General features: G+C 31.2%; 1 protein-coding gene across 1 annotated transcript; it reads right to left on the reverse strand.

The window, feature by feature from the left end:
• Nucleotides 1–1,232: 1,232 nt before the first annotated feature.
• On the reverse strand, nucleotides 1,233–20,415 carry LOC124357280 (lipase 1-like). Its single transcript, XM_046808924.1, has 8 exons — nucleotides 20,294–20,415; nucleotides 15,677–15,866; nucleotides 12,611–12,719; nucleotides 9,855–10,098; nucleotides 7,469–7,627; nucleotides 7,285–7,369; nucleotides 6,049–6,191; nucleotides 1,233–1,432 (listed from the first exon to the last, which is right to left on the reverse strand). The coding sequence occupies exons 1-8, from the start codon at nucleotides 20,399–20,401 to the stop codon at nucleotides 1,286–1,288; spliced, it is 1,185 nt and encodes a 394-aa protein (XP_046664880.1). The 5' UTR covers nucleotides 20,402–20,415; the 3' UTR covers nucleotides 1,233–1,285.
• Nucleotides 20,416–25,283: the final 4,868 nt, after the last annotated feature.

Here is a 25,283-nt window from a genome sequence, read left to right on the forward strand (position 1 = left end):
CAATTATGAGTATTTATACAAAATGTGTCATAAAAAATTTATTTATGAGAGAAATAACACAAAATTTTGTATGGTTGTTCCTTTATAAATGTACAATATAATAACATAGCTTCCTACAGTAAAATTATTTTTCCTTTTTTAGTTATTTACAAAAAAAATAAAAATTTTGTATGTAATCCATTAAAACATTATTTTTTTAAAATTTTAAATTACTTAAAACTACATCTATATATTTTTTTGTTGATAGTATATATCTATACGAGTAATTTGGTGCAACTTTTAGGTCATTCTCTAATGTTTATGAAAAGTTATAAATTTTAATCTAAGAGACTGCAAAATCGTCAATTTTAGCCTGGCACTTTTGACTAGTCACAAGGGGATATGATATGTGAAAAAATTTTGCAACATCTCATATTTGGTCCTGGCCCTGAAAGGGTTAAGACACACATATGCCAAATTCCATCTTTCTGCGATATCAGAAAGTTGAAGAATCTGTGACCTTTTATTTATAGAGGTTATGCAATATCCAAATGTACCTTTTTATTTTCTGGATGAGCAACCACAAAATCAATAGCAATACCTTTATATAAAGATATAACAATATTTTATGTAATAATATACCTAGAAATCAAGTAAAGAACAAAGTAATAAACATTTTATAAAAACATATCTGTATTTATAAAATGCAATGTATATGCAAGAGAAAAGGAGCTGCTCTATTCCAAGTCACTCAAGGACACCTTCCTCTTTCTGTCAACAGGATAATATACTCAAAAAAACCAGAATGTATGAGTAAATTGATTCTTCCTCTTAGCAACCATATTAGTTTTAATAATATTTACAAAAGTAGGAATTTGCTTTCAAACAGGATATCCAGCAATAGCGATTGAACAATATTTCTCAACGAATATCCAGCAATCATCGATTTTAGGATTAAGTAGAGCTACATCTTTAAATTACGTTGTATCATGCATTGTATCCTTACAAATCGATCAGCATTTAGTGTTGGCAATTGATTTCCAATACTGATTACTCAAATTGAAATTTCAAGTTATTGATTCTATTCGACTAGAGATTCAAGAATTATGACTGCTTGAAAAGTTCTCTAATTTTAGAGTACTCTCATACTTGTTTTCTTTTACTTTGAAAACAAACGCAGTGATAATGTTGCACAATTCATTGTACTTGAAATTTAAAATTTGCTATGAAATGTGGGTTTATATCTACAATTGTTACATTTTTGTTGTGATAGTAAATATATTTGTATTAAATAAACAAATAAATGTCACAAGGACAGTAACAAATTGACTACTCTGTTGTGTACTAAATTCTTAAGGTTAGGGTCGTACTGGAAGCTGAGGTGGGCAAAGTTGGGCTTTGGCACAGAATAGGCAAGTATGGTGTTAAGTTGACTAGCCAACCACTCTGCATCCTGCACAAAGATAACATAAAACTGTTATATATTTGAAATCACTTACTGATTCATTACAAATTAAGAAATTTAAATGCTACTGAAATTAACCACATAAATATTTATTGTAACATTGACATAAACCACAATTAAAATATTAAATGAGTACTTAATTGCTTCCTAAGATCAAAATAAAAGTTTTGAATAAAAGTTAGATAGTTTCACATTGTATGCAAGATTAAGATTCAAACTTTTATAGTAATTGGTTGTTGATCATTACTCCCAGATTTTCATTAGAACTTGTAATAGTTCAAGTTTTAGATAAATTTAAGTGGAAATTTTATTATCCATAAAATAACCAGATGCTATAATTCTAGATGCTATACGATTTTTTCAATTTATGAAAATTTAGCCATTTTTCTTCACTGACACCACATGACTCCAGGAACACGAATAAAAAGGGGGGAGGGTTGTTATCAACGCAGTGTTACATAATAATTAAAACTCAACAATTAATTACTTGAATATGTTTACAAAATTTGCGTAGTTCTCCCAAATATTTGAAATTTTGTATTATATTCTCCTACCCCCATTAAAGCATACGAAGAAATCTAAATCCTTTGAAGGTAAAACTTTAAAAAATTAGGGGTAAATATTGTCTGCATCATAAATTAAAAAATGCAAGTTGGTAAAAAATGAATGACTCAGTCGTCTGTCATGTTAGGAGCGACTGGTGCGACAAGCAAGTAGACGACCAATCAAATCAAATCAAAATCTTTATTGTCTTTAGGCATATAGCAATCGACATGGTCATCATTTTATGTTACAAATCATAACTTGTCATAGTTAATGTTTATACTACTTAGGTAGGACTAACTAGTGTAAATTGATAATATAAAACATCATTTTTGCTATACCTAATTCTTGAATTAAAATAACATTGATAAATATCAAATAAAATCTTAAACTAAATAATAAACTAAAATAAATAGTCAATAAATAAAATAAATAAATCTTACATATATAACAAACTTACAAAACATTAATTTCAGAATTTGGCATGTTTAAAAATTCATCGATACTATAGAAGGGATGAGCAGCCAGCCATCTATGTAATTACATTTAAAGAGACTAAAAGATAAATCTTTGGTTGAGAGTGGTAACTTATTATATAGTCTAATACACATTATAGTATGGCTAGATCTAATTTTTTCCAATCTTGTGAAGGGTACATCAAGACGATTACCATGCCTTGTAAATCTTTCATGGATTTCATTCCTTACATTATATGATAAAATATCTTTATGAATATATAACAACAAATAAAATATATAGAGATTAAAAACAGTTAAAATACCTAAATTAATAAAAAGTGATTTACAATTAGTCAGGTAGTGAGACTTGGTAATTATTCGAACAGCCTTCTTCTGTATCACAAGGATATCTTTAAGGTTGCTGGAATTGCCCCAGAAAATCAAACCATAGCTTATTATGGACTGAAATAGACCATAGTAAACAGTAACAATATAATGTTTAGGAACACAACTCATAAGACGTCTTAATAGATAAATCACACGAGATAGCCTAGTTGATATTTGTTCAATGTGTTTTGCCCATGACAGCTTACAATCAATGTACACACCTAAAAACTTGACACAATTATCAAACTCAATATCATCTTTAACAGGCCTAAGACTAAACAGAACTGATTTAGTTTTGTCATTATTTAAAAGTAAGTTATTAGCTGAAAACCAATTTGAAGCTAGTTCTAAGGTATTATTTATTGACTTGTAATTGTAAATCAATGAAGTTTTTATCAATAGAAAGAAAATTGGTGTCATCAGCATACATACAAGTTTTAGACTGTTGAATATTAATAGGTAAATCATTTATTGCTATTAAGAACAAAAGAGGGCCCAATATAGACCCCTGTGGAACACCACATCTAAGCTCCCTAGCTGAAGACCACCGGCCATCAAGATAAACAGCTTGACTCCTCCTAGACAGATAAGATCTAAAAAATTGTTTTGCAGATCCACTGATGCCATACTGTTCCATCTTTTCAAGCAACAAGCTATGATCAACACAGTCAAAAGCACGGCTTAGGTCAATAAAAGTGGCCCAGGCATACTCCTTGGACTCAAAAGCGTTGAGAATCTCCCTTACTACAGTATCAATGGCAGATATTGTTGATCTACCTTGCCTAAAGCCAAACTGTTGATCAGACAAAAATCCATGCGATTCCAAGTACAGGCTTACCTGCTTATAGACAATGTGCTCAATTACTTTACCAAAGACTGGAATAAGCGAGATGGGACGGAAACTTGCTGGACTTGTTGTAGGCCCTTTTTTAAATACCGGTATTACTTTAGAAATTTTCAGACTATCAGGAAATACACCCTGCTCAAGGCATAAATTAATACTAATGGTAAGTGGTTCTGCAACATGATCCACTATTTCCTTCAACATATTGCTAGATAGGCCATAGAAATCCTTACTATCTGTTTTTTCATTTGACTTATAACAGACCTTATTTCAGAAACTGACACTTGATTCCACTTAAAACTATCTGGGTTTGCAAACATTGGGCACATTTCAGTAGCCAAAACTGAGCTAGGCTTTTTTATATTAGACCTTATTTCAGTTATGGAATCAATAAAATAATTATTAAAACTATCAGGGTTTAAGTCCCAGTTCGACTTATATTTAACTGTATTGTTAATATCATTAACAATGGACCAGGCAGCTTTACACTTGTTATTTGAGTTTTCTATAAGATTAGCATTGTAATTTATTTTTGCTTCATCAATGGCTGCTCGATAAGACCGTTTAAGTCTGGTATAACAGTTTTTATCACATATAGACATAGAAACTTTGTACTTGTCATAAGCAACCATTAACAAAGATCTAAGATATTTTAAATCGTCATTAAACCAGTTACCCCTGTTTTTTAGTTTTATTATTGGGCATACAACTTAATTCCTTAAGAGGAAAAATATTATCAAAGATATACATAAATACCCTAAAGAACCTATTAAAAAAGGCATCAGCATCATTAAAACACAAAACACTAAAACATAATGTATGATTCCAGTTGATCCTTGAGAGTTCATTCCTTAGTTGAAAGGTTTTGTCCCGTGAGTAAACTCGCTTCTTCACCGGTTGACTCCTTACAGGTGCTGGGTGGACAGTTGAGGAATTACTGGTGACATAGACCCTGAACCATAGCGCGTTGTGGTCTGAATATGGGAAATGTTCCACAAAAGAAAAATAGTTATGAAGTGGGATATTTGAAAAAACATTATCCAAACACGCATTAGAACGAGTAGGTTCAGAGTTATGACAATACATATTGAATTGTCTCAAAAGATTTAGAAATTCTTTGACAGACCTTACATCTTTGGTTACATCAAACTGAGCATTAATGTCACCACCACACACCAGTCTATAATTAGCCCACTTATCAGTCAAAAATGTCAAGAGACTTTCAAGTTTTTCCAAAAACAAACACTCATCACTTGCAGGAGTACGATACAAACTTATAACAATAATCTTGAGTTCGTCAAGCAATAAAGCACATGCCTCAAAATGATTGTCAACATAAAAAGACACAATATCAATATTACAACATTTTAGCCTATTAGAAGCATAAATAAGTGTACCACCATAATTATTAACTTTTCTCTGATATATTGAAACTAAATTAAAGTGTTTTATGCTACAGGCATTAATTTCAGAACTGCTCAGCCAATGCTCGGATAAACAAATAATGTCACAGTTATTATTCATAATCACAGACTCAAGAGCGTTTAGCTTGCCAAGCAATCCGCCCTGAATGTTTAAAAATAAAAAGGACAAAGGAAAACTGTTCAAAAAACTAGACTCAGAACTAGTTGTTCCCAAGCCTCCTGACCCAGGGCCTGTGTTAAGCTGTAGATTTCTTATAACATTGGGCTCAGTTCTTAATGTAGTCTTAGGTTCTACCGAAGAGGGGATCTTAGAGGACAAGAAGAGTTTCCCAGAGACATACATCCAACGTCTTTTTGTGACTTAAGAGCAGGACTAGAATTGTCCATCGGAATAAACTTAAGTTCAAAATCTTCTACCGCCTTAATTATTTGATTAGACAACCATTTTTTCCCTCTAAGATTAAAATGCATCCCATGCCTTGTATGAAGAGTCCTTTCAGCCTTACTAGCCTCTACTACAATCATATGTTATGCCTGTGTATTACACCTGATGTAACAGTACAGTGAGTGCTGTACTGAGAGATAGTGTAGCCTTGCTGCAATATGGTTGTAATTCAATTTTAGTTGAAATGTTTTAAAAAGTAGATATGACATCCTTTTTTGTCTGTTAGATGAACCAGAAAAATATATCTCATCAAAGGAATGATCACTTGGTCTACAATAACTATTTAAATGCTCAAGTGGAAAATATAATGAATATAAAACTGTCTCAGCACTGTGTGTAAGGTCTAAAAGCATGACTTTTACCTGTAAGTGTGTGAGCAAGAGAACAAAGTTACAACTTCAAATACCCACTCTCCACTGTTCGTATGACAACAAAAGTGGAGAGAGAATGTACTCTATAGACATCACCTTGGTGTACCTCAGAAGACATTATCTATAGCTTACCTGATAATTGACCATTGAATCCCACTTGCTGTAGAATATTGCTGCAGGAGCGGTTACTTTGGAAAGATCATAGCCCATAGGAACTGTTTGGTTATACTTTACCACGTTCTGCTCTGGGCCGTAATCGAAAGCACAGAATCTTCCTGCAGTAAAACATAATTTATCAAACAAAAACATGTTATGTGACATTTTAATTCCTTGATATTACACCTATGAGTGATTGGGAGCATCATATTTTCATTTGATCACCTTGCTCTATGGTATTCCATTACAATCAACCCATAAAAATGAATAATGCTAGAGCAAAACAACTTTAACTGAATAAAAAATGCTGAAAAATTCTTTATTCTGATATCCATGTGTGTTTGGATCAGTTTTTACTTTGAAATGATTACGCAAACTTTTGTGATAGATAAAATTAGCATTTTTCGCATAAACTTTCAACCCTCTAATTGGCTACCCAGTCAATTCTGTGTTAGCAAGCCCATGTTGGCCAATTTGAAAAGGTTCTTATAAAATTTACATACCTTATGGAAAGGAACACTTATTATATATTTTGCACCAAAGTATCCTGAATTTGAATAATGAACTTGAAACACATATTAGCACTCACATAAAACATTACCCCGAAAGAACTAATGGTGCACCTAAATTTTAGCACAAAACCACAAACATTGAATTTCCTCTTTGTAGACCAACAAAGATGTAGAAATACATAACTCAATAAGAAAATTGGAAACACTGTGTAAAAATACATAACATGCACATAAATAAAAAAATAATGCCTTACATACAAGCTCAACAATTGCTATATTGTAGTAATCCCAAATTTATGTTCTCTTAGCTAAATGACAATTTATAAGTTTTAATAAAAAAGGATAAATAAAAAATGTTGATCTGCAAAATTACAATCAGTTTCATATAGATTTATATTTTATAGTTTATGTATTTTGGAAAATTTTTACAAAATCGATAATTTTATCACATCGAGGAGAATCTACACTTTGCATTGATATATAATACATTTTGTAAATGCTTATTCTTACCTGAAACATTTAAGTAAAACACTACAGTGTTAATCAAATATTTTGTTATAAATTACGCAAAAGGATACTTGCAAGATAATATAAAAATCTAACACAATATATACATTATTTACTAAATATATCATTTAAATATGTAAATTGATGTCACAAATGTGAATAAATTTTTACTTATAGCACACCAGTACATTACCTGAATTTGCCATCTGGAAATAATGGATGACAGTCTTTGTTGACCCTGGATGTGGATAATATTTGAATAAAGTTGGTACAAGCTCCTGAAAGAATTTTATTATTAGTAACACAGTTATAAAGTAAAAAATGATAAATATAAAAATAAATTTTCACTACTGTACTAAAGTAATGGTTAAAGATACCTTTTCAATTTGAAAGATGTTACTTTCAGCTGAGAAGATGATGGAAGTACAGAAAAACAACCCAACATTGCGAAGAGAACACAACCAAGACATCAGACGATGGAATAATTCATTGTTCATGTTTGGTATTTTGTAGATTCTATAAATCTCTGCTATTTTCTGAAACCAAACTTACGTTGTTTAAAATAATGCAATAATATTAATCTTAGCAGTAAAACATTCAAAAGAAAAAGCATACAAATAATTCACGTTAAATGTACCAATAGGTTAGACCAGTTTGTCCATACCATATAACGGTCCAGAAGCCAATTGTTAATTTGGATTGTATAAGCACATAAATTGATTTATATTGAAATCGATAAATAAATTTTTCCTATGAAAGAAACTGATCGTTAGTTATGTTAGATTTGGTGGATATAAAAAGGAAGGGTATCAAAAGGGTTAAGAATATAAAGGAACATTTTTTCTCACATTTTATTTTTCCCAGCTTGATACACAACCAACAGACTGTCAGACACATAAATAATAGTTATATCACTGTCAGCCACTTAGATAAAGGAACTGAAAGTACACTTTAAGGGTCTGTATATGGTTAGCTGAAGCTGGTGCAACATTTATTTACACGTTTGATGGTTGGTTTTATGTGATTCAAACTATTATTTCATGTTTTAACTCTTTTGAGACCACTTTGGCACCCACTAAAAGTAGCATAGCTGATAATTCATTCCTTTCTTAGGGTAAATTTCTCTATCAATTTCAAGAAAAACCAGGTTTTGTGCTTATACTAAGCAAATTGGCTCTTGAACTATATTTTTCTAGAGATGTGGCTTGTGACATTTAGTTTTCATTACTTTGGGCTGTAAATGGTGAAAATTCAATCACAATTATTATTGTCAAAGCAATTTTGGAGAACATTTTTGTTGTTTGATAAAAATATGGTCTTTAATAAAAAACTAAAATGTTAAAAACTAGTGTACAACTATTTATTAATTGCACAAAACCCAAATTCTACCAAAACAAATTTGCTGGCCACTATTGGTACTAACATACACATACAAGAATGAAATAATGTAACAAATCATGTTTAGAGATCAATTTGAATACACGAGGGGAAGAGGAGATATTAGAGGTAAAAGATAACAGGTAAAAGGACAAACAAGGGTTAAAGAACCAATTGGAAAAAAGGAGCCTTATTTTTGTAGGGTATCAAATGTTCAAAGACTCTCAACTTAGTAAATTTGGTGAAAATATAATGAATTTAAAGGCAAAGAACAGTGACAAAAGGCAAAAAAATCAACTTGTATTTAGGTGTCAAACGGTTTAGCAGTTGACTAGGGAGTTGAAGAACACAAATGATATAGAAAAATTAGTTATAGTAATGATACATACTAATGACCTATTATGAGACAATCATGTAAAAAATATCTATGATGGTTATGACAGACTACTACTTAACTTGAACTACAAAACTGTTACTTGAGAAGAGTGAAAACATAATTTTAGTGACGATTCCACTTATACCTAAATTGGGAGACAAGGATACATGTCACTTAAATAAACTCGAAAGAATTAATGATCATATATAAAAAGTAAAGAAAACAATGGAATGATTACAGTTTTAGAAATAGCAGAGAAATATTATAATCATTATGACCATACAGATGTAATATAAAGTTATATGAGAAAGAAAATTATTATAAAGGAAAATGGTGTGAGGATTTGATACACTTAAATAAAGAAGGCTTGACAATCCTAGCAAATATAGGATTGTTTGTGTAAAAGACAAACTGAGAAGATAAGAGAAGAAATAAAAAATGAACAGATTTTTGAAATATTAAAAATTGTGAGGTTAAGGAAAATGAGGACTTAAATAAATGTAAAAATATGTTAATAAAAAATAAAGATATATTTTCAGATGAACAAGGCTGCATAAAAAATTATGGGGGATAATTAAATATAGTCGATGAGAAACCATTTGTGGAAAAATCGTATCTGGTATCTTATTCAAAGAGGGAAGGAGTAACGAAAGAAATAGATAATATGTTAAAGGGATATATAATTGAAGAATCGGATAGCTCATACTCCAACCCATTAGTAAATGTGTGGTAAAATAGGATTTGTCATTGATAATATGCCTGGATAGTAGAAATTTGAATCAAACATATAATACTAGACCGAAAATCACCAATAAATATAGATGACGTATTAAAAAGAATCATAGGAATTAAATACTTGACAACACTGGATTTATCCCAAGGATTCTTACAAACCCAGCTAAATAAAGAATCCAGAAAATATTTAGGTACCAGTAGGTAGGTGTATGAAAGGGCTTATCATATCATACGCTATATCATACGCTGCTACCACACTTCTAGGTATAACTCACCTGAAACCATTGCCAGTGAGGAGCTGCAAATCTGACAAAACTTGTTGTGTACTTCATACGAGCAGTCGGAGCGAAGAACACCATACAACCTAGTCTTTGGTTATATTGGGGCCGCAGGGCCACTCCTCCCAGCACAACATTGGCTGCCATAGACATTCCTATTGTAGACACTTTACGGGTCCCTGTGGTGGCTAGCACATAATCCATGATAGCTGGGAAGTCATACCGTGCATTTTCATCCCAACTGGACAACAAAAAGAATTTGTTAGGTTTTGAATAGTTTGAAAACAAGGTAAATTCTTAAGGGTTTGATAATGTAAACTCTGTTAATATTAGACATACAGTTATGTTCAAATACATGAATATTATTTAGATTACCAAACTGTGCTCCATTAAAATGTTTGAGATACTCTTAACACAATTTAAAAAATAATCATTTTTGTATGCTAATTAAATATGTTAAAGATATTCCATTTTTGTGCCCCATATATAGGATGTTCATAATTTATTGGACAAAACTATTTTTGTGTAAAATACAAAAAATTGTAAAAATGTATAACTTTAGTTTTATTACAATTTAAAATCAATTTGTGATGTTATAAATATTGTTCTTCTTCTCCTTTAAGGAGTGGCCTATTGCCATACACTTAAGGCTCAAGGGATTTTTACGGTTTCAGCAGCTTTACAAACCACAGAGAACAACCGATCAGGTCCTCCTGGGGAAATCATCACCTGTGTCCAGACTACCAAAACTGGCATAGCACTCCCTTGCTATTCCAAGACAGTCAAAAAGCAGGTGTTCAGCAGTTTCCCCCTGCTTATCACACATTCTACAGAGCAGATCCTCTTGAAAATGCCGACTCTGTGAAGATGCTTCCTCAGGTGACCATGTCTCTGTAATTACATCCACAACTCGGGAAGACATTGGTCTACTTAGATGCCACCCTGGGGGAAGGCGACTGTTGGACCAATCTGCTCATTCTCAGACCTGGATGCAACCTCCACCTTCTCTCATGTTCAGCGTGAACCCACTACGAGATCAAAGGATTCACACCTAGACATACCACAGAAAGGTTGAAGCCCCTGTCATGTTGGACGCTGAACCTAAGTTGGCTAGGGCATCAGCTATTTCATTCTCAGAGAACCCCTCATGACCAGGAACCCAACAGTCACATTGAGTCACATTGTTGATTATACCAAGGGAAGAGACGACTTGATAGCAATCATAGACAAGTTTGGAGTTGTACACACAAGAGTCCAATGCCTTTAATGTTGCCTGGCTATCTGTGAAAATTCGAATCGTCTTACTCCTATTAATACCGCAGACTAAGATTCTTTCACAAGCACATTCCATAATGGCTATGACTTCTGCCTGAAAAAGTGTGGTTTTAGAACCCATAGGGACCACCAGCTCCTGGCCTCCATTTCTGGCCAACAGACGACAGCCCCAAACATTAATGCAGGTCTGATAATGGAGACATAAAGTCAATACCAAAGACTCAGCTTAAGACCCTAAGCACATGTCTGCATAGCATCAAATACCACTTCCCTTTGACAACAATCCTAACCAGATGGTCTTCAGTTCAGGACTCTGTCAAGGATGACACCCAGGTACTATACTTTAGACTTTATCTCAATGGAAGAGCCTTTCAATAAAAATGGATTAATAGGTTCCAACTGACACCTTCTTGTAAAGGCATCCACGGCAGCCTTGGTGGGGTTGAGACTAAGACACATCCCATCACACCAGTTTCTCACCATTTTCACAGCACCATTGGTCAATTCCATAACTGTTGTGTTGAATTTGCCACTCACAAGAATAAAAATGTCATCTCCATACCCTTGTGCGAAGACACACCACTGTTGTTCAAAGACACTAGCTGGTCGTCTATAAGCGGAGAAAGGATGAAACTCTGGGAACAGCCCCTCATAGTCCTTGCACTAATGCTCGCTCCCATAAGAGTCATAGTAACCACCCTGATTCGTGAGTAGGGCCCTTATCCAGTCACATATTTGACCATCAATACTACATCTCAAGACCACATTGACAATCACCTGAGTGCCTGTTTTGTCAAAAGCTCCTTCGATATCCAGAAAAAAACCTATGGCTATATATTTTACTGCTAGCGCCTTCTCAATCCTACCAATTGATGCAGGGCTAAGTCACATGATCTTCATAGAGTGCTGCTTTGGATGTAGAGGCCCAGGAGAGATCCCTTCCAAACAAACCTTGCTATCATCTTCTCCATGGTTTTGAGAAGAAAGGAGAACAGATATATCGGCCTACAGAACAGGCCAATCTAGGCTAGACCTCTCCTGCTTTGGTATAAACGTCACTTTGTATACTTTCCAGGACAGAGGAATGTACCTGAGGGCCCCAAAGGTCTGGAACTCTTAGTCAATGGTAGTTGAGCATGATGAACAGGCAGAGACATCCAAAGCCAAACTGCCGGATTCAACTGCCTGCTGTAACCTTTATAGATCAAGATCTGTTAAAAAAAAATATTGAGCATTTATATTAAATAAATATTGTTGAATATAAGCTAGTTTTATTGAAAACAATATTTCTATTTCTGTTTTTCCTGAAACTTTAAAATTACCTATCTCTTATCTTTAATTATTACTTTATCCATCATTATTATATTCAATGAAGAATCAGTTCTCCTTTTTATTCTTACCTTTTATTTACTTTGATAAGGAAAGATCATGGTTTTAAATATGTAAAATACTCCTGAACTCCTTATTTTATTAATTACCTGAAGTCCCAAGGGTTGTTCTTGGTAACATTTACTGTGATTGGGTTATCAGTACTGCCTCGCAGATTAGGCAGCCAAACGTCAAATCCTGCCTCAGACAGCTGATAGCCTACAACCAAGACAAGTGTGTTAATGTGGTACTGATCTATATATAAAACTGATAGTTTCATCATACTATTGTGCTTGTATATACAATTACTTACAATACTTGTATGTATATTGGAGGTAAAAAAAACATGATTTCTTAATTTTTAAATATAGATTTGTTTTAAAGAATTAATTTTGGTTTTTAAAAGAAATAAACTGGAATGTTAATCTAGTGGAAAGTTAGTTTTTAAATCTTGTAAAGTAAAATTTATTTTAACCTTTACTTACCAATTGTTTCCACAGAGAGGTGTATATTATGGATCTGATTTTTATAGATAGCTCCTCTATAGATAATTTTAAAATTGTATTTCCTTTTTAAGGAGAGTACCATTGATGTCCTGTGAAAATTGTGATTCTCTAATGATTGTGGAGGTAAAATGGCAATTGAAAGAAAGACTAAAGACTAACTTTCTTTCTCTATACAATTCTTACAGAGAAAGAACAGCCATTTCAAAAAGTTAATTTTATAATCAAATTTATGTCATTATTTTCTTTATTTTTTAAATAATTAAAAAATCAGTTTTGTACCCAAATTAGTTATTTCTCTGTTGGCCACTAATTTGTATTGTAATGTGAAGTTTGTCATATTATGATGATTTTAATATCAATTGGAAAAAATGCTGTTGAGGTAGATTCTTTTTTCAATTTACTGCGCTTCCATATCATGTATTGTTTGAATCTAGAAAACACGAGGGATGAGGCATGCCTTAATAATATAGATACTAATGTAAAAAAGTTACTGTAACTTGTAATGTTAAGGAACCTGTTATTTATCAGACCATACAGCAGTTAACGCAAATTTTCACACAATTGGTGCTCCAAACTCAGTCATAAAAAAATGAATTTTAACCATAACAATTAGGACGGTAACACCGCATGCTACTGAAAATTTCAAGGAACACTTGACCAAGTAGACTGGTCATAGCTACTAAGTTTTGCTCAAGTAGATACGGTATTTGATTATTTTAACTTTGTTTTGACAAGCACTTTTAATGTGTTCTGCCCTATTAAAGATATTAAGTTTAAAATAGTGACAATACTAATAGGTTAATTAGTAAATGGTATACAAAAGAATTGGAAAATATGGGTAAGCTTAAGAACAGTAAAGGTACAATAATTCATGAACTACAATATAAAAATGTGTACACAAGAACAAAAAATCTGTATGGATCTAAAATTAAATTAGAGAAAACATTATTCAATGAGAAATATATTATGAATTCAAAAAATAAATGAAAAGCTGCCTGGAAAATAATTAACTCAGAAAAGAAGGTTGAAGAAAAATCAATTTTTAGTAAAATAAGTTAGTTTTGAATCAAAGAACAGTTGTAAAGCTGTTTCATTGTAAATAATCTCTTTTGTCCGAACCAATTTGGTTTTCTTTGTGGATGGTGAAGATCAAATCGTTGATTGGGGGATTGGGGGGTCAACTGATTCAGTTACTGCCAAAGAAGGATTTGCTGAGGAAACTATGTAAACATAAAGAAAAAAATGGTGATATTATTTTTCTAAAGTGTTTTTCCTGCTCGTCATTGTGCCGGAATGTTTCAAGGATATATATATATATATATTCACTTCGGTTGTATAATGCAGAATTGCTCTATTATAACAAATTAGACTTCTTAGTTTAAATTTCCTTTAATATTTCGGCTTTGCCGTTTTCAAAAAGGTATAATAAAAGGTATAATAAAAAGTATAAAACAAAAATAACACAGCAACAAAATTTACACAAGTAAATAATTTACTTGTGTAAATTTTGTTGCTGTGTTATTTTTGTTTTATACTTTTTATTATACCTTTTATTATACCTTTTTGAAAACGGCAAAGCCGAAATATTAAAGGAAATTTAAACTAAGAAGTCTAATTTGTTATTATATATATATATATATACCTTCCACACTTTCTTCCAGATCATGTACAAAGTTTTTACATTGATAGTAGTGCCTCCCAGAGATAGATTCTTTCTAAACTTTTGCAAGTCTTAAATGTTAAGATCTCAATCTTGTATGTTGAAACTCTTGATTCCAACAATTGGTGGTTTTGTTTTATTGTTACCCTCTTCTATTCCAGAAGATAAATTATCAATCTTGTCAACCTTGTCTAGTTTTTGGAGTAAGAGATGGAATTTGCTGGCAATCTTGTTAAGCCGTGAGGTCAGTTTTGAAGAGAAAATAGGAAACTATGTTGGTAATGTGGTGCAGTCAGTTAATCACAGTTTCACAATTTTTGTGTATTAGCAGTGATATTATTATACTTTGGTATTTAGACTTCAACTTTGAAGTCACAACAACACATACAGGATGAAACCATCTCATATAATTATCAACACATTCCACACCCTTATTCAGTACTCTTTTGAAGCAAACAGCACAAACACATTCACCTGATATGATGTCTGCCATCATTCATAAAGTCCAAAGCGCTTTATTAAGTAGTTTGATTACTATACAGAATATTGTATTACACTTTAATTAAAAGAAGTTGAAAACGTGCAATTACTACATTAGAAATTACATTACTAAACAAGTAAAGTTTTGTTTTGTTGTTGAAGTTGTAGGATTCATTTTAACCATTTACATATCATGTATATATTTAGATACATAATCCTGATTGTTTCAAGGATTGACTGTGTGAAATAAACACTATATACTACCTAGTAAATACTTAAAAGATTTACTCTAAGTAAAATTAAACGTTAAAACTCTAATTAATAGTTAATTATAATTAATAATAAACAAAATATGTTCAAAGGTATTTTAAAGTAACATTTTAACCAAAGCAAGTTGTTTACACATTAACTGAGCTATCACCATCCCAAAATATGTTGAATTCAGAAGATTTATGATATTTGATTTAAAGTACTTCATTATATTTTATGACTATCTCTTCAATCTCAATGTTAATCAAATGAATGATTACCGAATCCCATTTTTCGGCCTCTGATGACCATGTCAAGGGAGCTTGCAAAGAGACCATGGATATAGATGACAACTCTCTGTTCCCGTATGGAGGCTAGTGGAGGTATACGATGGAGGACTATCAAGTATCCATCCTCTGTAACAGTGCGATGCTCTTCTACTGGGAATCCAGCTGACTTTGCCAACTCTATCTGTAAACATTTTGTTAGTATAAATCTTTTACTTGATAGGTAAATAAATATTGTATTTAAAGCATTCTTCAAAGTATAACTCGATTTTACAAGAAAACTCATATTAAATCTTACATAACTAAAAAATATAATACACAAGCACTAGAAACAACACAAACTTTGTCGATTCACCACATTCCCTTCTATGAGAAGAAACCGTGCTACACAGGAGCCAGGCAGTTCAACTTCCTACCTGAAGAGTTAAAAAGAATTCATGAAGAAAAAAACCTTCAAGAAGCATCTCATTGAGTGGTTGCTGGAGCACGGAGCACACCTCCTACACCATGTAAGAATTTGTCAACTGGAGGGACAACCAGACTAGACTAACTTCACTTGGTTTTAAATTTATATACATTTTAATCAAGACAAATTATAATTGAACTTTTTTAACCATTTATGTAAAACTGTTGATACATTTACTGTTCCCAAAGAATATGTAAATAAATAAGTCTGTCTATTGTCTGTAGTCAAGACAAACAAATAATAAAATATAAACACTTATGGCAGAGCTTTGGAACAAATATTAATTGAGAACTAAGACCTATGAGATGAAAAATCATTAACTCTCTATTAATAAAGGCAGTAAAGCTTGTAAACTCTACAGCAGGTGGCCAAGAGTTGTACATTTAGGGTCTAAAAGACACAAAATCTCTCCTACCCAATTCAAGCTGTACCCAGAGAACCTACAGAAGGCCAATCTGTTGAGTACTGAAATTACCTCATTTCTAAAATAAGATTTCTCTTTAGATACAAATGGTTCTAGTTAACAAAGCCTTGAGCATCAAAAGTACAGTCTGAACAAGGTACAAAATAAAATATATAAAAAAGTATTAAAAAGGTTTATTATTGTATATTTGTTATTTTCTCTTTAACAAGACAATTATATTAGGTGTCATCACTGAGGTGAAAAACATATGATAAGCAAAAATATAAATAAAAACAATTTTCAAAATCTTAAAAGTTCTATATTGTTTTGAGGCAACTTGAACGTATTAAATAATCTGTTATAGTCGTAACAGCTGGAACCTATTACCAATCATTCATTACCCATTCATCTAACAGTGGTTGTTTCCTGATTGATGAGCTCAAGGATAGATGAGCTACTCAAGCATGCACAGGTCAACTGCTGGTACCTGATATACAATCCTATCACATTCAGACTTCCTGCTATCTCAGGGCCTGGACTGGCCCAGGGAAGGGGGCAGGCAGAAACACCAGATGTCCTTGTGGGGTCAAGGAACCTCAACCTGTCTGCATTGGAATTTTTTAAACGTTTTACAACCCAAAAACCTGTCCTCTGATGAACTTGCCCAAGATGTTTTGTGTTACAGTTTGGTGAAATTAATCTGAGTCATACTTGACGGGCTTTATTAACAATTTATGAGTTCTGCACAAACTCATTGAAAATTTGAAAACAAAATTATATTGTAACTTTTAAATAAAATGTAATACAATTTTAGTTAATAATGTTATTTTGCAGTAATTTAAAATTTAATAAATAAACACGTTGATAGTTTAAATTACATTTTTATAGTTTTCTATGCAGCATAGGAAAAAAATTCTAGTCAGTCAAGAATGCATATCATTTTTGTAAAAAGTCATCTTCTAATTTCTAAATAATAATCAAATAAATGGTTTAATACTTAATTAAAAGCAGTAGTCAAAATATCTATCTTATATTTTGCCATCTAGATCAAAAACATTCTATGGTGAAAGATTAATTCTAACGATTATTTGAAATTGAAAAAAAAAACTATTATCTTATCCATGGTTCTTTAAAAACATACTTTTATTGACAATTGAAGGTTTGAAAGGTATTCCTTATCCATGGTATCAGAAACTTAGATCTTTAACAGTGAATCGTTAACTCTGAAAGCCCCAATACAAAGCATTTATTTTACTACAGAGTGGTTCTGAACCTGTCTAAAACCTCTTAGAAATGTGTTTTATAGTTCAAAATATGACATATTATGCTAGTCATAATTGCTTCTATTTATAGATCCAAAAATGCTTCCCAGTATGTTCTGGGCTCCAAAATTAAACAACAAAAATAGCGTTCATTACTAATACATACCCTATTAATAAAGTGAAACTTTATAAACTAGGTGTCTGGGGCATTTTTATGAGCAAAATAGATTTGGGTCATAAAAAAATCACTCCAATTTGATATGGGTTTGGATATTATTTTTGTCAATTTAAAAGGAAAAAAGCAACACTAAAATGTGAGAGTGTACTTTTTATTGTAATGCTTTGTAAGAACTTTTGTACTTTTATTTTGTATGATAAACCATTAATGAAGAAATAGAATTTGGACTTGAACATCCCCTCTTAGATTATAGTGCATACCTATAAGGCATGGCAAAGAATGTAATAGTAATGTGAACAATAAAATAAAACAAACAGTTTTTTTACATTTCTGCTCAGAATTTTAGTTTTATTTTGAAGAGGGCTTTTTCAATACATAAACATTGTTGTGTTTGTCAAAACAACAAGAAAAATGTAATGTTTACTAGCAGCTTCACAACAATTTCAAACATTGAAATGGTGTAATATTTTATATTTTATACATTTATTGGTATTCTTATACATTTTGAATTAACATTTTAACAGTTTTAATTTCTTCACAAACATGAAAACAAGATTATTTACAGTGGATTGAAAGGATATACACATTTTATACCTTTCCTAACTTAATAATATATTGTTATTATTTATTTTTCAAAAATTTACCTTAGTAAATAATTCAAAAATATTTCCAGTATTTCCATACAACTTCAAATGTTTAAAACTTTTTAAAGGGATTAGTATGAAATTGAAAACGGATTGGTATTATTCTTATATGATAAAATTTAAAAAAAGCTTAATTTAAACATAAATTTTAAATTTGGTGGAGAGAAATGATATGAAGTACAGGTGAAAATAAAAAGATTTCTGTGTAATGCATAACAAATTGTTTAGTACAATTAACTTCTGTATTTTCTGTTAATGAGATTTGCTTTGTTAAATGTTACAAAAATAACTTATAGTACGTAATGTTTCAAGAACTGATAACTGCATTATTCCTTATATGACAAAACCTAAATCATAATGTTTCTTGAATTTAGCATATTCAGCACCTACATTTTTGGCTTATTAAATTTTTACCATATTCAGGCCATCTAAAGTTAGCGTACTGTATATTGGAAATTGGAAGTTCAACTAAATACTTGGGATACTCTGGCCTACTTCATGGACCAACCTCAGCTCATGTATTTCCCAGTTTTTGACATTACAAAGGAAGTTTCTTATTTTTACTTTTAAGATAATTTTTACACAAACGAGATGAGAAGTTAAAGTTTGATATATTTATTTTTTTACTATTGTGGCTGGACAACAAAAATCCACAGTTGCCCGGTTGTATAAATATAACCCAAATTATTTGAAACATAAACTGTATTTGCTACATTAGGTAAAAGAGTAATGATGTATTAGAGTATTTAATATTCTACTAAGAATACTCAAATTACTAGGAATATTGTTTGCAATTTTTTGAACATTTAGGTTACAGGTATGTTTTATATTTACAGTCAAACTTGGATGATTTGAGAATATTTTAATTTGATATTTTTGTATAATTAGAACTTTTCCCCTGTTTCCTTGACATCTGTATACAATAATAATAAAGTCTGTATACATTGAAATCTTAGATAGTTAAAATTTGTCCATTGGTCTCTGAAGCTTTGAATTATTTGAATTTCTTTATTTTAACTACTTTAAATTTGTTTTTATAATTTTCATATTAAATTAGTCTTTTAATATTTTACAAACAATAGCATCCTGTATTTATGGTGATAAGTTTTCTTTCACACTCATTTCATTTTAAATTAATAGTTAAATAATTGTGTCATTATATTAAGTAGTCAAATATAGGCATTAAAATACCATGTTTTTCTAAGAAGTGTTTATTTACCTATTTATTTGTTATATACTACATATTATTTTATAGCATAATTTTAATAACTTATAATTTTATAACTTTTACTGCATAATTCAACAAATCTCTACTATTACTTTATAGCAAGATTTATAATTTACTAATTATTAGTACACTCATATCAAACAATGTTATGTTTTAAGGAATAGTAGTTTTAAGGTGTATATAAATAATTAAACCTGACATATCAGAGAACATAATCTGTGACAATGTATGTCAATCAATCAAATTAGATTAAGGTATTTAATTTAAATATATATTATTATGTTCACAATTGAATATTAGTTCTAAAATGTAATGTGGTTACAAACAAATCAATCTGTCAACTAACAGGAATACATATGTACTGATGAATATTAGCAGAAATAAACTACTTGTATTTCTACATGTCTTAAAAGTTATACTACCATATTACCGTAGGATGTATTTTGGTGGCACATGCTGAAGATCTGTAAAATGTAAGGCAGCAAGAGAAGATAATCAACAACTTCATGCCTAAAAGTTCCAAGCACATGCACACCATGTGCACAACTGTTCACTGACCTAGCCAGTCTGGACCTCATTGCCACTGTCTGTCTGTAATTACTCCCTCCCACTACTTCTGCTAATCTCTTAACAATTTTCATTCATTATCTAGATACGGAATTTAAAAAAAAATATCGCTCACTTATACAAGATACGTTATTAATCAGTAGTTACAAATAATTCTTTAAACAAGATTTTTGAAAACAATAGTTTATGAATGTTAACTTGAAACTGCATAACAATATAAAGATTACTAAAACTTCTTTGTGTACCATATTCAATTCAAGGACACTAAATTAAAAAAAAAATCATATTTTCTTAATTTAAGTAAATAGTACAGTATATGAATTGCATCAATAACAAATAAAAGATGTAATACAATATTTCATGTATGTATAAGCATACTGCAAGTCTAAATTATCATTCTTAATTCTAATTATTCTCACACGATTTCTGATTCTATGAGCTAGGAAATGTTTATGTTAGATTGTTATGGGTTGTAAATCTATACTACCCTCTATTCTATATAATGTTTAGAACTCCCTCTTCCAGTACAAGGTTGAAAATGGTGGTTTAATACATCACAGGTCAGTGGACAAATTTATACTCTGTACTAATTCCTATGATGTATACTTAGGTATAAAACACAAATATAGTTTTATATTTATTAATTTTATTTCTTTTAACACGTTGACTGCAGCAAACACTTTACTGCGCTGAATACGAGGGAGAGTAGTTGGCCTCACTCAGTATAGAGCCACAGTGAAAGTTTGAACTACATAGCTAGACAGTTATTGTACAGTAGTTTAACATGTTGACTGTGGCAGATGACATACCAGAATACGCAGGAGAGTCCAGAATACAGTATAAAGCACCGGTGAAGATGTTAATATAGAACAAATAAAATAATGTTTAATTTAAATACTCAAAATTAGTGTTTTAATTTGTCCACACTAATTAAAAATGCTGATTTTAGTAGATATTATTATATAACTTGGTAATAGATTTTACATCTTAAAAATTAAGAAATGAATCAGTATTTTTAAGATTTACAAGACAATCTCATGCACTTTTCATATTGGAAAAATAATTTACTTTAAGACACTATATAATTACACTATATAATAAATCAGTCTTCTATTTAATTGATATTTAAAATTGTTACATATTTAAAATTTAAAACTACACAATTGTTAATTTAATTTATCATTATAAATTACGACAATAAAGAATTTATCCAAGAATTCAATATATAGTGTATAACAATTGCTTAGTTAAAAAAGTATTAAAAGATCTTTTGTCATTAATGTTATCTAGCAATTATTTACAAATTTGATTAACCGTTAAATCTTGATAGTCTGATATGCTCAATAGTCCGATGTATGAGTGAATAGTTTGATACTGACTTACATTTCGGAACAGACTGCCAGCCCGGGCAGCGAACATTGGCAGCTTGCCGACCAATCAGACCATGATATTAAATTGTCTTGGCCAATGAGGAGCAATCACACAATTTTAAATCATCACCTGTACAGTGCAAAGCAGCCAGCTCCTTGAGTATTACATAGGAATACAAGTATAAAGGAAATTAATCTAAATAATGAAATTATATTTTATACTAGGGAAACAGAATTGTAAATATCATACAATGAGTCTTACATACAACATGTAATAGCTGAATCATGTTGTGTTTTGTATTAAAATGAAATAATTTTTTAAACGAACATCATAAAACAACTTTTTTGAATTATACAGTTAAATTTAAAAAAATACAAAAAGCCTTTGGTAACCACCTGGTCTGTCAAGAGTCCACATTATATTGTATGCATTTCGTGCATCATTTACATTTTTGTTCTTTTATTATTATGAAATTTTGCGTGTTGAAGTACAAAAGAATCTTCATTTGTTTTAATATACGATATAGTTTTGTATATGTATAAAATAGATTATATTCTTTAATTAGACATATAACATAATTTGTACAGTATACAGACCATAGGTAAATTTAGTGGGGATATTTAATAAATTTTGTCTTTATTTCACTTGGTCTTAGGCTACTCTCTGCATTTTTTTTCTCTAAACTTAATAGCAACAACCCCTTGTTATTAGTGAAACTAAAATAATATTCACTATAGAAAAAATTGAGTAATTACTTGATTTTATAGTGAAGAATATGAATCGTTCACTGTGTGACCACTTATCTTCTACTTTGGGTTGAGTAGTGCAGTTTCCACTAGAAAAAATGTGTAAAATAATCCAATGAATTTACTTTTTAATTGTTAATAAAAGAGAAGTAGAGAGCCATTTACCAGGATACCTCTGAAATAGTTGACAGGTAGTGTTTAACCAAGGCTAACAAGCAGGTCTCTTGACAGCATTGCTCCTGATTTTGGTATGAGCATGGTTGTTAGCTGTCGGTGTAAAAGGATTGTCAAGTAATGGACCTGCTTTCTAGTATGGAAGTTGACTCTCGAATATATGTATTCAGCATTAATCTATAAATAGTCATAAGTAATAAAAATGTAGAAATCAGAATGCAAACAATATTTTTCAAATTTAATAAATAAACTGTATGGATTTATACTATAAGAAAACACTGGAGAGTAATATTATCTTTGAATTGAACTATCGTATTAAATCAGGTTTGCACATAATTCTCTGCAGTGTAATAGGTGTCTCATTTTAAAATGATATAGTTTGATAAGTAATGGTCCCTGGAAGATTTTCCTCTCTATCAATCTACCTATCTGTAAAAATAGTAGTGTCAGAGTCATGAAGTTGAAAAGTGAAATCTATGACCATCAACAAAATAACTCAAATATATTTGAAAGATTCCAAAGTATTCAGTTTAATAGCCTCCAAGATATTAATAGTTGCTATTTAATAATTGGCCAGTAAGAAAGAACCCTCAAGAGTTGATAGTGTTTTCTTAAAAAAACAACTACTATAATGGAACCATATATTAGTTTTTAAACATTTAACTTATATATAATTTTAAAGCTCAAATTAAGTTCATACAAAATTTCAATCAACATTGTCATGGAACAGAAGCAGGTACTAGGACTGGGCTTTGGAGGGATGCATCTGATTTAAGAGCGCACCACACCTGGTGGTATGGAATACATCTGAATATAAATAAATTAGATACACCTAATTCAAAGTAAAACATTTTACTGGTGTATTTAAAACAAGTTGGATTGATGTTATACAGATAATTTTCAAATTATTTACAGCTTTTGCGAGATTTATATTCCCCTCATAGTTATACTACTGTAATGGAACACAAACATCCAAACTTCCAGTTTATGATTAGGTTAATTACCTTGAGATCCCTGTATGCTTTATGGGAACACTAAAATATGTTGTGCCCATCTATATCCTCAGCTTCAGTTTTTGAAAAGTATGCATAAGCTCTCTATATATCAGATGCATTACAGTGTATGTTTATGCTTTCATATTTTTGTACGCTGGCTATATTGTGATGTTTCTTAAGATTTCAACTTAGGAATTATGTTAATTTGTATTTGATCAATGTGGAATCCCTCATAACTGCACTCAATGATTTCTATGACCATAAAAAATTACATTATGTGTATTATGCATCAGTTTGTATCTTTTACAATGGACACCGTCTTCCTTAGACTAGTTTGCCACGTACAGTGATGTCAGTGGTCTTTGGCCGTAGAAAATCTGCCTCTTGTGTTATTCCTTCAGCCACTATTAAAGACATTACAGAAACCAATGTTGAATAACTATGAGCATATAACAAAACTGAATAAGTTTCCTCCAGACCACTTCTCTTGGATCATGGCATCTATTTAAAGATTTTCAAAGGTTCTCTCCTGAGGCACCCACCTTAGCAATCTCAGAAGAGCATATTGGGATACATATATTAAATTTAAGGTTGTCACAACCACATAACATCAAAGACATTTGGATGCATTAATGGTCTCTTTTATGAGGCTATGTGTCCTAATTCTGTGAGAAGATATTGATATTGGAATTGGTGTTAATACAAAATTAATAGTAATAATTCATTTCAGGAAAGCAGAGGTCGATGGTAACTGAAATGATTATCACAGGATCCTCAGAACAATAATCAGATAAAAAGACTAAAGACGCCATTTTGGAGGAACTTCTGTGAAAATTTTGAGAGGTATGCAGGAATCTTATAAGCAAAAGATAAAACTTCTTCGCTTAAAGAGATTGTTAGGTAAGTAAAGAAAGACATTTTAAATCCTCAGGAGGTGTTGAAATGCTTGAAACTAATGGTAAGTACTTATTTACCTGAAAGCAAGTTGCATGATCTCTTCTTGATTGCAGTGCAAGGTGAGGTCAATAGGGCTGTACAATCCTACAGGGTAAGGGCCAAAATCTCAGAACAGTGTTGTTAATTGCTTTCACCAGCAAAAGAGGGTTATGCTCTTTTGGCTACAGAAGTATTTACTATCAACCCTCATTAAAAAATTTTCCACAGTGTAACATAGTGAAATCTACGTAAAACCCATCCAATGATGAAAAAAAAAACCCGATCAGTCATTTACTAATTGTCTCTATCCTTGGGCTTTTTTTATTTTGGTTTGGTCTTTACTTGTAATCAATTCTTGAACTTCGGATCAACTTGTATAATCAAAATTTGGACATGATGTTTTCATGTAGCCATCCCTTTAATTTTGGTAAAATAATTTGCATTTTGGTAAGAAGTCAGGCTTCAAAATGATAAAAGCTCCACTCTCCTAGTGGATACACTGCCCCTGCAAAAATGAATCTGAACTGTATTTGTTCCAAAAATTGTGTTGGTAATGGAGAGGTAACATTGTGTCAATTTGACTTGCCTAACTGTGTCAAGCCATTTAGGTGTTGTTTCAAAGCATTCCAAC

This window comes from Homalodisca vitripennis, chromosome 3, assembly GCF_021130785.1.
Source record: "Homalodisca vitripennis isolate AUS2020 chromosome 3, UT_GWSS_2.1, whole genome shotgun sequence".
NCBI lineage: Eukaryota > Metazoa > Arthropoda > Insecta > Hemiptera > Cicadellidae > Homalodisca > Homalodisca vitripennis.

Excerpts from the sequence above, each read along its gene's own strand:
- LOC124357280 (XM_046808924.1), bottom strand. The coding sequence starts at position 20,401 with ATGGTGTGCATGTGCTTGGAACTTTTAGGCATGAAGTTGTTGATTATC. Across the intron at positions 10,099-12,610 it reads AACAACCCTTGGGACTTCAG|TTGGGATGAAAATGCACGGT; the intron begins GTAATTAATAAA and ends TTTGTTGTCCAG. Across the intron at positions 1,433-6,048 it reads ATTCAATGGTCAATTATCAG|GATGCAGAGTGGTTGGCTAG; the intron begins GTAAGCTATAGA and ends ATCTTTGTGCAG.